The following is a 15779-nucleotide window of genomic DNA, read 5'->3' as shown; positions in this document are numbered from 1 at the left end:
GGCCTGTCCAGGGCTCTTTAACGCTTGCTTCCTGGTTCTTATCTGTGTTCAGAACAGCTGAAGTGGATAATTATGTGAGCTGTGGGTAAGTCAAGCGTTACTGTATCATGACTTGGGAAGAAAGATGCTCAAGAGGCAGTTGGCACAATAGGGGGCAACTAATCATCCTACATTATTAGTCCCAACACCTTCCCAGCAGGCAAAGCAAGACCTCACTTTCAAGCACATCTGTGGATTTAGGGCCTTCTTTATGCTTCCTATATGACCAGATGAAGACAGAGAAAGAAAAATACTAACACAGAAGACCGGAAAGTTTTACCTGTCGGCCCTGAGATGAGCGACACTTACAAACCTCTAACTGTCCATTTCCATAGGCCATTCTGCATGAAGCTTATCAGGACGGGACAGTCACAATGCACAGCCCCCACAGTGAGGCCAAGCGCTGACTCACCTGGATGATGTCCAAGGCCAGGTCGGACCAATACAAACAGTTGTGCTCATAGTCAAAGTCCAGGGCCACTGCTGCCCGTAGCCCGCTGAGAGGCAGCTGCTCTGTGGCTCCCGAGGCCAGGTCATAGCGATAGATGGATTTCCGCACAGCATACAGGATGAACTCGTTCTCCTCTGCCAGGCACACAAGACACGTGGGAGGTTGGACCCAGGGGATGCTGAAGAGGTCCTAGCACATCTGACCTCTTTGTTTCTCACACACAAACCTCAAATCCATTGGCTTGTGGTGTGGACCCAGTGAAGGGCACAGAAATCAAGACTCAGGAGGTGCATAACGGAATCACATTTCCACCTCAGGCAAGTGACTTAAACTTCAGTGAATCTGTTTCTTCATCTGCAAGTGTTTTTACTTGTTACGTTTTTCTTTCATCTGAATCTCCCAATATGCATGCTCCAACAACCATATGTCTGGGCGAAGCCTACAAGTCTTCAAGTCACACTTGCCAACCTAATTACACCAATCGCCCTGTTCCCCCTCCTCACGTGACTGCTATCACCACAGCACCATCATCTTGTTGACGAGAGACCATTAGTCACTGAAGCCTTGTAACTAAGCTCTCTAATCAATGTGCTCACTTATTCATATTGTTTACAACACCATATGGCAATTACATCAACCTCTTAGATCTTCAAAATAATAATAATGCATTTGTTCTTGGCTATTTAGAAAATGGTGCACAACATAATCATCACAAAAAATCTGTTTCTACTCAACAAATACAAATTGTGTACATATTGTGTATAATGTGCTTACTAAGTATTGCGCATTGTTTAAGACTCACAACAACTGCCCGATGGTAGAACTACTGTTAACCAAATTTTACAATGAGAAAACTGAGACCAGAGAGGTTAAGTAACTCACCCAAGGTCACACAACTAGCAAGTGGCAGAACTGAGATCAGATCCCAGGCACTCTGGATCCACAGTCTATGCTTTAACTACTACACTGTGCTCTCTCTTATGATACAGACACGGGTGTGGATGATTTTTAAGATGTAGAAATGAAGGTCCTGAGTGCTGAAGATACTTACCTAACGTCAGACAACTGGAAATAGGAAGACTCAATACACTCTCTTTTCCACTTAGGGAACAGCCTGGGAAACATCCAGATTCTTCCCCAGGAGTGGACACAAGCAGCACAACAGCATCTGTGTCTAAAGTGTGCCTCTTGACAGTGTGTTGCATATGGAACCAAGATGCAAATCTGAATTCTTTTGCTGCATGCCTGGGTTAGCCATTCCTGCCCACTTCCTGATTCCATACACTCAGTGACTTAACATGTACCTATCACCTTCTTTATAAAAGCTGCAATACAGATAATGCATCAAAAAATAAATCTATCTACAATTTTTAGTAAGGTAAGTTTTCCTTCTTTTCCTTTGGTTGCAGGTCACTTTAGAAGTTATCTATGCTACCATCACATGGTAACCTACCTCCCCTTTTGGTTGCCAAGAAAACCTTCCCACTGTCATTCCCAGGGAGGGGGCCAGCTAACGTATAGGGACATGAAAGCTACCTTTGCAACAGTGAGCCTTTTGCCCCACATCTCTCTCCAGCATCTATAAACCTCATTCTGTCACTTTGGGTTATTTTTTTTTTCCTTTAAGAAACCAATACCCATAAAGTAGAACCTGAATCCAGAAATACTTGTTTTAGGATTATGTTCAGAGCAGCATGTGGCGTTCCAGTGGGCAATGCTTAACCTAGAAAAGGAATGGAATTCTTGGCTGGTCCTGGCCATACATGAGCACAGCCTAGGAATGTGTGTTTTCATAGTAATCGTAAAGGAAGAAAAATTCTTGCATTTAAAAAATCCTTCCAGATGCCCAGATTACCTCATCTTTGCAAAGTTATTATGGCTCCACTAGTCCTATGAAAGCATCTTTTCCTTTCCTGGTATATCCCTGCCCCCTATTCCATGCCTTTTTTCTCTCTCTCTCTTCTACATAGGAGGTGGCCCACAATGGAATGAGATTTCTCCACTTCATTCCCTGTTCTATCTTCTGGTAGAAGAGAAAACAGCTTTCCTGCCAGTTTAAGATGGCTTTAAACAAGCTGTTTTGTCCCTTGTTGAATTATCTTCAGAAATATTTATTACAAAAGTAGGCACTCCAGCCCCTTAAGAGCAATCACTCAAACCCCACTAACCCACGCCCTCATCAATAACAGCTCTTGTGAGGGAAATATTTGAATATTATCTGCTCATTTGTTGGAATTTGCTGAAGTGGTGGTTCTTTTTAAGTCTCCATAGTGAGGTATGTTAATTACTCTGGTAATGATGAAAGATTAAATTAAGGGACTAACGAGCTTAGCATGAAAAACACCAGGGCAAGCTGGCAGCAGTAAGCAAAAGACAGGGCTGCCCTGCCCTGCCTGTGGAGACCACATGCTTCTTTCATGATTCATTCGGTGCTTATGGCTGTCCACGTAGACAACACCACCCACCGTAGATGGAAGTTAACTCCAGCCGTTTGCCTTCACCAAGAGGTATGGGCAGGAAAGAGGGCATGGAGGGAATAAAGAAGCTTTAAATGAATAAGAACTGGAAACAGAGTGAAGAAAAATAAGCAGCTAAGAGATTATTTGTCAAAGTACCATAATTTCACGTCTCTATTGTAAAGATCCCATGTGACATCACCACTAAATCTAGCAGAAACATTTTAAAACACACTATACCTTTATAGCATATGAATCATTTCAGAGAAGTTTTTCTTAATTAGCATGCATAATGATTATCTAAAATAGTGAGAATGACATTTATTTGCCCTCTGGGCAATGTCCAATGAAGAGCATGGGGCTTAGAGTCTGAATTTCAACTTTGTCACTTACTAGATGTGTGACCTTAAGCCATTTAACTTCCTCTGAACATGCTTCCTCATGAAAAAGTAAAAAACAAAAGTGATAATATCTGCTTCCCTGAGTTGTTAAAAGGGTTAAACTGGCAACACATAAAAAAGTACACTGAAATCTATAAAATTCCATTAAAATTGTACAGTTATTTTTATTATAAAATTAACACAGACTACTCAGCTACTTCCTAAGAAGCCACACGCCTCTTTATACTCAACTTTGACAAACAGATTAAGGAACACACAGAAGCCCATGGGCACCTTTCTACCCCAGTGGATGCTGAATCAATATTTTTCAATTAACAAAGGGATTTCCCTCAAAGACACTGAGCTGACACAACATACTTTCCATTCCTAAAAAAGGGTATGGCTATGCATAAGTTGAGTGTAGACACCAACCTTAGGGAAAAGGGGAAGCCCTGTGATGCTTGTGATGGCCATTGTTTTTCTCCACTCAATTACAGGAGCCACAAGCTCGGACTTAGGTGAGATCATGACACTGTTGCAACCACGTCTCAAGAAATGAAAGGGAAGAAACCACGTCCCTTACCTGCCAGGGGACAGGGGACCACCTCTCCTTCCAGTCGCGCTTCAACATCTCCTCCGCTACAAGTGTCCCCAGAAATCTTCCGGTAGCTGTCACCCCACCCCAAGAGCAAGAGGTCAGAAACAGGGAAGAACAGTCACAAAGGCATCCCAGCTAGGAATATATTTACTATCCACGGTCAATACAGTCCATCCACTCATTCCCCTTTAGAACTAGAAAGAGGATGCTCAGTAGTTCTGAGTCAGTTCTGCTTATAACTAGACTAGGCAAGCCCAGACAATTTAGGGCACTGTCCTGGCCAAGATTTTTAAATATATCTCTTGAATACATTCCTCTGAAGATGTTTCCTTGCTGAAGTTGATGACGTAAGATATTCCTAGAGTTTCAGGGATGCTTACAGACTTGCAATGTTTTTCTCACTGGAGGTAGGAGAGTTTACAAATACCATAAGTTAAAATGTGGCCCAAACTACTTGTAGGCTATTAACTTGCAATTGTACAATTTAGAGTATAGAGCAATCCAGATGGCCCTCTATGCTCTCTCGTTCCATGTGCAGACCCCTGAGAACCTGACAGGGAAATCTCTGTGATACATACCCTCTCGTTCTCCTGTAAGTAGAACCCACAGGGCAAGGCACAGGAAGGGAGTATGACTTTCCAGAAAATTCCGGATCTGGAACACAAACCTCTAATGACAAATCTTCACTCATCTTGAAACCGAAGTCACTAAAAAGGCAATTGGGCTTTGTTAAGGCCACTGTTTTATACATTTCAGGCGTTCCCGTACCAATTGTGCTGACTTTACCTTACTACTTTTCACTTTTATTTTAAGTTATTTAACTTGTCCCTTTAAAGAATATGTACTTTTTATATAAAATACATCTTCAAAAGAAGATTTATATCAGAACCACAGTTGGGAAAACACAATCACATGCCATAAATAGACCAAAAAAAACACAAATCATCATGCCAAATCAAAACAATATTAAATTTTAGCCAGATCCAGTTCCCTACTCTAAGAATCTGGACCTGCCCTCTCTGTTAAAAGGGATTAGGCAAATGTTACAGAATTACTAGTAACCAATGAGACTTTCTGTTTGACAGACTCTGAAGAAGTAAAAGAGAAATTTTAAAAGAATAACCCTTTTAAAAAAATTATTTTGGGCCGGGCATGGTGGTTCATGCCTATAATCCCAACACTACGGGAGGCCAAGGCAGACATATTATTTAAGCCCAGGAGTTCAAGACCAACCTGGGCAACATGATAAGACCCTGTCTCTACAGAAAAGAACCAAAAAAATAGCCAGGCATGGTGCTGCACACCTGTGATCCCAGCTACTCGGGAGGCTGAGCGGGGAGAATCATTTGAGCCCAGGAGGTCAAGGCTGTAGTGAGCCGTGATTGCGCCACTGCACTCCAGCCTGGGCAACAGAGCAAGACCCTGTCTCAGAAAAAAAAAAAATTTTGACTAAGAGTTCAATGTTATTTAAGACTATGTCCACATACTAGCTAAAATCATCCTGTACTTTGAGATACAGTAGTTAGGTTCACGAGACTGCCTGTGATTTGGGGTCACATCTGCCAAACCTCCCAGCTTGATGGGTAGCATCCTGGAGTAGGAAGCAGGAGGCGTCAGTCGAAGACGATTCTAAAACAAGATGACTGTACTATGAATGTTCTAAGGCCCTGCCCAAGCTGTAAATTCTATAATTCAATGAATTATAGAACATATTCAAAGAATTATAGAACAGAACATATATTCCACATTCGTGTGCTCTACCAGAACACATTTATTTGCTCTATTCAATTCAACAAATATTTAGGCCTGGCATGGTGGCTCACACCTGTAATCCCAGCACTTTGGGAGGCTGAGGTGGGTGGATCACTTGAGGTCAGGAGTTCTAGACCAGCCTGGGCAACATGGCAAAACCCCGTCTCTACTAAAAACACAAAAATTAGCTGGGCGTAGTGGCACGCACCTGTAGTCCCAGCTACTCTGGAGGCTGAGGCAAGAGAATGGCTTGAACCCGGGAGGTGGAGGTTGCAGTGAGCCAAGATCGCACCACTGCACTCCAGCCTGGGTGACAGAGTGAGACTCTGTCTCAGTAAAACAAAAAAGAAAAAGAAAAAACCCAAATATTTATTAAACATTTCTGACACGATAAGTATTAACAGATACAGAGTGGCCTGTGTGCATTATATCATAATCCACATTTAATAATTTGCAAAGAATCGAAAGGCAGCAGTTTTGCCACTGGATCAAACGTGCCTCTTTCATTACCTCGGTTCGTTATTACTGAACAGCCACTTTAAATCTTTTTAGGAACCAGATAAAGCATTAGCGAATTACTTATTTGCCTCCAATAGCAAAGCACTCTTCCTGGGCAGCTTTCTTTGACCACAGGTCATGACCTAGTAGACTCTGAAAGTACCTGGGAGGCCCAAGACCAGATTCTTCCCCTCCCAAAAAAGAGCAAAAGATTGCAAAAGGCCCATCATACATTTAAAAGTCAACATTGTCTCCTAAAACTTGTGTTTTAGTTATATGTGTGTATGTATCTACATATACATATGTAGGTACAGGGTCATCATAGAAAATGTATTATTTACTAGGGGTTGCAGTCAAGAATGTGAAAGCTGTATGACTTGGCAATGTTAAGAAATATAAGGATATAAAAGAATCTGCCACTGAAATCAGGGAACAGGGGCCAATAGCTGGGCTTCCCTGTGTGGTCTGAAAGGACCATCAGAAAAAACCTGGTGTTCAAACACAGTTGGTCAACCAGTACCTGAACTAATGGAAAGATACTATAATCTCATCTCATTTCCTGACATCCATCTTGGGACCATTTTCCTTCTCACTGCCATAGTCCGATGCCATCAAACATCTCCAAGAGCCACACAGTTGGGCTGGCTGCCTTCCAGCAGCTACAGCAAGCAGAGAAACAATGGGGGGTGGAGCGGGGAACAGCCGATATCCATATACCCCTTAGCATTTCAGAGGGTCATCACCCCACGATCTCATTTGGCCTGCAACCCAACTCCATAAGGGGCAGAGGAGGTGGTTTGACTGGTCTATAATAAAAAGACTCCGCATACAACCAGGGTGAACATCCAGCAGGTTCCAGCAAGGCAGATGGGGTGGGCATGGCAGACCAGCAGGATGCAGGTCAGTTTACCCAGGAGAGCACACCAAGCTCCATTTCTTTTTTGTTTTTTTGTGAATTTTTTTTTTTTTTTTTTTTTTTTTTTTTTTTTTTGGTGGGGGTTGGGGAAATGTAGGGCAAGAGAGAAAATTTTAATGTTATTTGTTTTTAAGCCTAAATGTCATGAAAAAAAAACAAAACCCAAAAATTTGTTAGACTTTCTTACCTATTTTTTACTTAGTCTTAATTTTATTTTGAAGTACATGTTGGGGATAGGAAGAGGGCATAGAGGTCACTATGATATTTTCAGGGATTAGGACATCTCCAGTCTCAAGCCAGTCTGAGGAGGCCTACCTGAGGCCAACAAAGCTCTTAGATTAGATTAGACTATAACGAAAAAGTGTCTAAGGAAGAGCAGAAGGCACACAGCATGGAACTGACATCACCGGGAACATCAGCCAGCTCTGTGCTTTTGCTGTTAAAGAGTCTGTGTCGTTACCTTGGGAGCACACACCTTTCTAAGGAAATGACTGTCTTCTGTGTTCTAAGCCTTGCTGCTCAAAGGGTGAATGTGCAGATAAGCAGCATCCACATCTCCTGGGAGCTCGATGGAAATGCAGACCCCCAGAACTCCTGAGGCAGAATCTGCACGTGATTCATACGCACCTTAAAGTTTCAGAAGCACTGGTCTAGAACAGAAGTGGCCAAACCTGGTTGGCCATTTTTGTAAATAGAGATTTACTGGATCACAGCCACATTCATTCATCTAGAGCTGCTTTCACGCACCCATGGGCACTGCCATGGGCAGAGTGAGGAGTTGTAATGCAGATCATAGAAACCATATGGCCTACAAAGTCTAGAACATTTACTGTATGACCATGTTCCAACCTCTGGTCTAGAACACATCAGAAGTTTCTGGCTTTAGTCAAGACAAGTACAGCTGCCCAAAGCAAAATCTAGTTCCTCTGTGCCTCGGCAACCACTGAAATATGAGTTGTGTATTTATATTAAATACCCATGGCTCTCTTGGTGCTCCTGAATAAACTACAACGATTTCATGCTGAATTATAGACTGAAGTAACTGTCCAGGAGCTCTGAGATCCTGCGTACTCCGCCACTAGAATCCTCTTCCTACAGCTAAGTTCTGTTCTGATCATCAACTCTCCTCAAAATTCCTACAGCTAAGCTCTGTTCTGATCATCAACTCTCCTCAAAAGCCCCTGAAGGCTTCCTCCTAATTATAGAATAAGGTTCATCCCTTCTAAGGTCTCTCTGCCCTACTGTATTCTATCTTTCAGCCTCATCTCCAATTATCATCCCCATGTCATACACCCAACAAGGCATCCCAGTTCAACTCCCAACCACACCCTGCTGCCTCTACACCTGCCTGTTGCAGCTACATGGTCTCAAAACACTGCTGTCTGCAAATATAGATGCTCCCTAAGAGCCCAGCTCAAACAGCACTTCTTCCAAAAATTTCCTGATTCTCCAACAGCAAGTCACAGCCCTCTCCTTCCTTTCAATAGTCACAATAAAAGTACCGGTTCCTGCTCTGAGGCACCTGCTCTCTTCCCCCTCCTGTGCCAATTAGCTATGCACAAGTCACTTCTCCTACTTTTAGCATTCGCAGCAGTGCCTTGGATATTTTGCTCAAGAAATAATAAATGATGCAAACACACACACGCACATATGCACACACTAACATCCCCTCGTTTCAGATAAAGAAATAAATCCCCTCTAGAATAGGGTCCTAAGGAGAAGGATTACCAACAATGGAACCTTCAGCATATTTTTGGGTTACCCTAATAGAAATAAATCCCAGAGCTATCTATTCCTGAAGAAATGGCTGCAGCTCTCCTAGACACCTCTACCACTTTACCTGGCTGTAAGAACTAAAGAAAACAACTTACATGAAACATGCCTAGCACAGCTCCTGGCACATAAAAGATGCTTCCTAAATAATTGTTTCCTTCTCTTCCCTTCCTTTGCTCAGGGAAAGGGACCATGCCTAGTCTCTTTCCCCAACGCTGCTGAGTGAATAAAGCACAACTCAGTCGCCAGTCATCAAAGAAGAACTAACCATTCATAGTCCTCCCGGGTGCAGGAGCAGTTGGACACGACCACTGGCCTGTCAAAGTCCTCTCCATTGAAGCATGTGGCATGGGGGGTCCTCCGTTTGAAAACAGTCTTGTGTCCCAGTAAACACTCATTCCCCCGCTCATCAGATGGTGACCACAGCTTGTAGTCATTCTCTGTGCAGGGAACTCCTAAGGAAAAAGGAACACAGCACGAAGCATTACAGGCAGGCCCATACGGGGTTCCCTGCTGTGCCTCAAGGTGCCCGGCCTCAACCCCCACTTCCTGTCTATGTGTTGCCACCCCACAAGCACATAGACCCTCCAATTGGCTTGCTTTGAAGCTGGGCAGCCCTATGCCAATGAAAAGGATACCTGAAATGCAGACATTTGCCTGGAAAAGTTGGGAAGAAGCAAGCCACCTTTATCCAAACTTCTGAAACATTACAGAAGACATTACTGTAGAAACAAGTAGCCAGAAGTGTTTCTCTCCTAGAGAACTGGGGAACGGCTGATTCCTTGATGAGCAATACCACTGGGGGTTAATGTTCCCAACCTGCTTCCTCGGGCAGTGAGGGCACATCTGGTAGTGTGGCCCGAGGGCAATGGAGGGCTCGCTGGCCCTACTTGAAGGTACAGGATCTCCATGGAAAGAGGCTGGAAAATGCTAAGATACCTTGCACCGTCACTCCATCTGCCACATCCATCGAAATGTAAGTAGGGTGCTTTTTACAAGCATTCCAAAGTATGCCTATGTCTATGTTGGCACTTTTTGACTCTCATATATGTGTCTTCAGTCAGATTAGATACTACCTGAAGTCGATACACAACTTTTGATTCAATGCCATGCAACACAGTAAACTTATTAAACTCCTACCGACTGTAAGGCTATCGAGCTTTCCAGTAGGTGGAATACAAATACGCACAGGGCAAGCTCTTATTCTGAAGGGCTTTATAATCTAGTCAATGGAAGGTGAAACACACCGAGTGACACACACAGAGTTATGAGTACACTTATGTTCTGGACATAGAGAAGGGAGATGTCTTCTGGTTAGGGTATCAGCAACAAGTGTGTTGGATCCTGAGATATGAAAAGGATTTCGAGTAGGGGAGAGGCCAAATGGGTGGAGGTGAGAAGAAACAGGGCATTCGGGCAGCTAGAATCAGGTTAGCCAAGGCTGAGAGGTAGGAAAGGGTAAGATAACGTGGGGACGCAGGGAGAGGATGCTGAAGAGTTTCACTTCCGCCTGCATACTTACACATCCTGTATCCAGACTAGCAGATCATGACTAGATCCTAGATGGCTTTGAGAGGACCCTGCATTGCTTGGCACACTGACTTATGGAGAGTCAGGCACACTCACTGAGTACGTCCAATTGGCACTGCTGATTTGGAACTATGTTTTTCATTCGTGCATTTATCTACATATTCAGCAGACATATATTTAAACCTCCTATGTGCCAGGAACTGCATGAGGAAACTAAGATACAAAGAATAACACCCAGTCTTACTAAGAAGAATTGAGCAAGCCCTGAATTACCTCCCTATGCATTTTGCTAACTCTTATGGGCCCATCTCCCCCAATGCATCTCAAGCTCCTCTGAGTACACAGTATCTAAGCTGGTGCTTTGCACATAACAGGAAGTCCATGCATATCCATGTGAAAAGGTCCAAGGAGGCAGCAGCTTACCCAAAGCATCTGTGGCATTGACCTGGAGGATCAGCCAGCTGTGGACATTCTCTTTGTTCGAGCCAAAGACGGTGAAGACAGTGCTCTTCTCCCCAGGTTCTGTGAGGAGGCCGTACACAAACACTGGCTTCTCAGAGAAGATGAATGTTTTCCAGGTCTCCCCTTCATTGGTACTGTATCTGCCCAAACGCAAGTAAGAGAATCCTTGCAGTTAAAGTATCTAAGGCAAAGGCTTGGTTTCCATATAACGTTCACCAGGAGCAGGAATCAGGGCTCCTTGGAGAAACGGCTGATCCCGGGCTAAGGCAGGGAAAGTTTAAGGAAATGCTCAGAGATAAACGCAGTCATCTCCAAAGAACACAGGAACCAGCCTGATGGGGCTCCAACTGGCCGAATTTAGGAGAATTCAAACATAAAAAAGAAAAATGATGGTAACAGATTACACTTCGAATGAAAATAGGACATGGGTCTCTAATGATACTAAAAGACAGAGGAGCAAAAGAGAAATTTTTTTCTTTTTTTTTTTTTTGAGACAGAGTCTCGCTCTGTCGCCCAGGCTGGAGTGCAGTGGCGCGATCTTGGCTCACTACAAACCCCGCCTCCCGGGTTCACGCCATTCTCCTGCCTCAGCCTCCCAAACAGCTGGGACTACAGGCGCCTGCCACAATGCCCAGCTAATTTTTTTTTTTTTTTTTTTTGTATTTTTAGTAGAGCCTGGGTTTCACCATGTTAGCCAGGATGATCTCAATCTCCCGACCTCGTGATCCGCCCGCCTCGGCCTCCCAAAGTGCTGGGTTTACAGGCGTGAGCCACTGTGCCCAGCCCCCAATTTTTTTCTTATATTAGAATGACACTTAAAGGTTGGAAACAATATAATAGTAATTACAGAAAAATTACCATTCTGTAATCCCCACTGCAATAACTAAATCACACAAGGTTCAAAACTGGATGCTAAAACCACGGGGTGAAAGTGTTGGGGCCAGGATGTTCAGATTGTCTGAACATCAACCAACAGACAAATCATTCACTACAAATGGGGAAATAAAATTTCACAAAACATAATCTCACAATGAATGATCAGAGAGTCACAATCTTAGCTAAACATCATCAATAACAGGACAACTTGATATTAGGTGCCTCCTGAATAAAGCATTGAGAATAACACACCCTCTGTGTACTATTCTATACAATTGGACAAATCCAAAATGTGGGATATTCTACACAATAACTGCTCCAGATACTTCAAAAACATCAAGGCCACAAAAAACAAATAAATAAACAAAAAAGGCAGATAATGTGTTATAGATCTAAAAAGACTAAAGGAGTATAATGGCAAAATGCAATGAGTAAACAAATTTGCAATGCATAAATCCAATCCAGGGTTTAGTTCAGGACTGACTAAATCCCAGATCGAAGGGGAAAAGCGGCCATAAATAATTTGAGACAACTGAGAAAATATAGTCTATAAGTCATACCGAGTTCACGTTAATTTTCTTAGGCATGAGAATGGCATTGTGATTATATAGGAAAATGCCCTCATTTATTGGAGATACATGTTTAAGTAGCTGTGAGGGAGCATGATGTCTGTAACTTTCTTTAAAATGATTCAGCTAAAAAATAATAGATGGATACACAGGATAGATAAATAGACCAATGATAGAAGTAGAGCAAATTGGCAAATTCTAACAATTTGTGACTCTAGGTGAAAGTTTCATGGGTGTTCTTTATACAGTTTTTCCAACTTTTCCGTGGTCTTAGAAATTAAAAAGCAAAAAAGTTGAAGGAAAGTATATACTGAGGAAAGTCTCCAAGACAGACTGTAACAGAACAAGGAAGCAAGTCCTTGAAAAACTAAGCAGCGTTTGAGTAACTGCACTGATTTTACACTATCTTTGGTATTGAAGAAGGAGAAGAAGAGGGAGGGAGAGGGAGGCAAGGAAGAAAATCTGCCCAACATTTGTTTTATCACCCAGTGAGCGGGTGAGATGCTTGACATGAGAAATCACTCAATTCAAGCCTCTTTAGAATCACAGGGCTTCTGGGCCCTTCTTAAATCCAAATTATATGCAAAACTTTTTCTTTCAGCTTTCTCATGTTTTTGAGATTTTAGTTTTACACCTTGGGATTCTAATACTTGACATAAATCTTTTCAAGACATCACTCAATCCAAACACTTCATCTCATATTAAGATTATTAAACTTGATTTGGTCAGGCATGGTGGCACATGCCTGTAATCTCAGTACTTTGGGAGGCCAAGGCAGAAGGATCTTTCGAGGTCAGGAGTTTGAGATCAGCCTGAGAAACATAACAAGACCTCCATCTCTACAGAAAAAAAAATTTTTTTTAATTAGTCACGTGTGGTGGTGCCCCCTGTGGTCCCAGCTCCTCCTCTGGAGGCTGAGGTGTGAGGAATGCTTGAGTCCAAGAGCGTGAGGCTGCAGTGTGCCATGACTGCACCACTGCAGTCCCGCCTGGGTGACAGAACAAGACCCCGCCTAAAAAAAAAAAAAAAAAAAAAAAAAAATAAAAAAGATACTGCCACAAAAAGGCTAGGGGTTAAACCAACTGGTAGGATTACAAGGCAGAATAATAAATGTCAATAGGAGACTAAGTAATCTCCCACTACAAATCTCTCACAAGGGGAGAAATCTCACCTGGCAGATACACTTTTGGTTTAAGAAAATTTTGAAACAGATATTTGGATAAATTAACTCATTCAATCTCCTTCTTGTAACCAGTGTCATAAGCTAAAGGTTTATATTACTTTTAAAGCAAAATGAACCAGCAGAGTCAACCTATTATCCAGATATGATGGTAGCCATCTGCCCACTCAGCGGTAATGCTAAAGTCCACCTATTTATACATTGCCAAGTTAATTCTCTTTAAGAGCTCCTCGAACCCCACATAACCTCAGGAAATGAATCACCTCATTTCTTGAGGGTTCCCAGAGGACTCTGACAATAACTCATTAATGAAATAACAAGCAGGTGCATGACCAAGCATAGCTTGTATCTGAAAATACACTACTCATTTAGAAAATGGTGCTCTTCAGAATTCTGGTGAAAAGGCTCTTGCCTTATCAACAGCAGCAGTTAAGAGAACACGTATTTTGGACTGAATTCTGACCCCTAAAGGAGAACTTGTGTTGGTAAAAGTGACAAGAACCTTGTGAAGAAACAAAGCCATCTTTGCGTTCTTTTTTTGTATTTTTAGTAGAGATGGGATTTCACCATGTTGGCCAGGCTGGTCTCATACTCCTGACATCAAATGATTCACCCACCTTGGCCTCCCAGAGTGCTGGGATTATTGGCGTGAGCCACCGCACCTCGCCCATCTTTGCATTCTTAAGTTATGAAAGAGGATATAGGGCACTAAGCTTTAGGAATGAAGAATTCAAACTGCTCAGATAAAAATATAGACATAATCCCAGGGACAAAAACTCTCAAGAAGATGGGAAGGTCATATAATATAATAATAAAGCATAATATAACCACAGATACTCTAAAAAGAAGAAGTGTGGTAGATAACCAACTTAGGACTCTAGCAGGCAGCTACACAGAAAGGTTCCTGGTGAGTTCAGGTTTCTAAAGAACATATTCAAGATGGGAAAAAAAGTCATATAACCAAGAGCAAAAAAATTCAGTTACTGCGAGCTAATTCTAGCTGTAATTCTCACAGCCAATAGTCTGTCGGAACAGTAGCAAGGTAAGTTCAAAATGAATCACGGTTTATGTTTCAAATTACCAAAATAATTGGCAGACTGGTGGGTCAGTGGATGGGTTATCTGATAAGTTCTATAAAGAATTACAAAGGAACAGGATCATTGTTCTGATGGTCAATAGAATAAATAAGAGCAGACATAATCATATGTATCAATTTAAAAAAACAGAGCACTTGATATACATTCATCCATTAGTTCATTCATTTATGAAAACCATCACCCAGTTCTGCCTATCTTTACTAGAACTTTGAATTGAAAATATTTTATGTTTTCTGACTGATTGGAAAACTGAGAATAAAAGAAATAAAGACTTCGTTAGAAAAAAAAAAAAATCTTTGAGTAACAACATAGTAGTAAAGCTGGGTCTAAAAAAAAAAAACAGAAAAAAATAATTTCTATTTTGCTCCTTAGCAAGGAGAATCATCTTAAAATTGGACATGACAAGAAAAACTAGGTAAGTTAAAGGAAAATGAGTACAAAATATATTCTAAGGACTGAAAGACTTAAAGACACGATGATTATAGCATCCTTTCCAAAAATCTCTAGAAGAATTATGAAGAACAAAGATCTCAAAAACTAGAATAAGGAAAAACCATTTATTTCCTCAATGAAGAAAAGGTGGTTTCAAGAATGGATTATGAAACAGGTTATTTGAGAGCAATCAGACGAAAAGGAGGTCAAGGCTAAGAACCCAAATGGTTTCACACACAAGTCACAACAGACTAACTCCATTTCCTTTCCTCGTGGTAATTCTTGATTTGAAAAACAGGACAATGACACAGAACATTCATTTTTTCATGAAGATCTTTGTGGACCACGCAGTCAGATAAAATTCACTGGTGGTAAAATAAGCACATCCCAAGAGTGCTGACATATGGTTTGATCTCAACCCAAGATAAGACTTCTCATTCTCACAGAGCTCAACACATCTGTCAATGATCTGAATAGGGATCTGGAAGGCGAATCTGCCAAATTTGCGAAGGGTAAAAGGCTAATTGTATAAATAATAAAATAAATGCCAAAAATAGAATTCAAACCAAAAAAATAAGCAAAAATAAAAATAAAGCTCCACACGTTGTTTCAAAAACCTATCTGCTCAAATACAGAATGGGGAACATCTGGTCTTTAATAAGATCCATAAGAAAGAAGGATCTCAGGTATTTTAGTTAAAGTGAACTCAGTCTACCAATACCAGTTAAAAGATGGATAAATCTCAAAATCATTATGCTGAGTAAAGGAAG

General features: G+C 41.8%; 1 protein-coding gene across 1 annotated transcript in view; it reads right to left on the bottom strand.

The window, feature by feature from the left end:
• SORL1 (sortilin related receptor 1) overlaps positions 1–15779 on the bottom strand; it is a 179197-nt gene that overhangs the window by 77135 nt on the left and 86283 nt on the right. Inside the window, exons 13-17 of the mRNA XM_050755570.1 lie at positions 10817–10995; positions 9132–9318; positions 4503–4631; positions 3910–3995; positions 452–624 (exon numbers count right to left, since the gene is read on the bottom strand). Of these exons, the coding sequence (XP_050611527.1) occupies positions 452–624; positions 3910–3995; positions 4503–4631; positions 9132–9318; positions 10817–10995 (754 nt within the window). The remainder of the gene's footprint in view (positions 1–451; positions 625–3909; positions 3996–4502; positions 4632–9131; positions 9319–10816; positions 10996–15779) is intronic.

The sequence above is a fragment of the Macaca thibetana genome, chromosome 14 (genome assembly GCF_024542745.1).
Source record: "Macaca thibetana thibetana isolate TM-01 chromosome 14, ASM2454274v1, whole genome shotgun sequence".
In the NCBI taxonomy this organism is placed as follows: domain Eukaryota; kingdom Metazoa; phylum Chordata; class Mammalia; order Primates; family Cercopithecidae; genus Macaca; species Macaca thibetana.
This window is presented reverse-complemented; position numbering and strand designations above follow the sequence as displayed.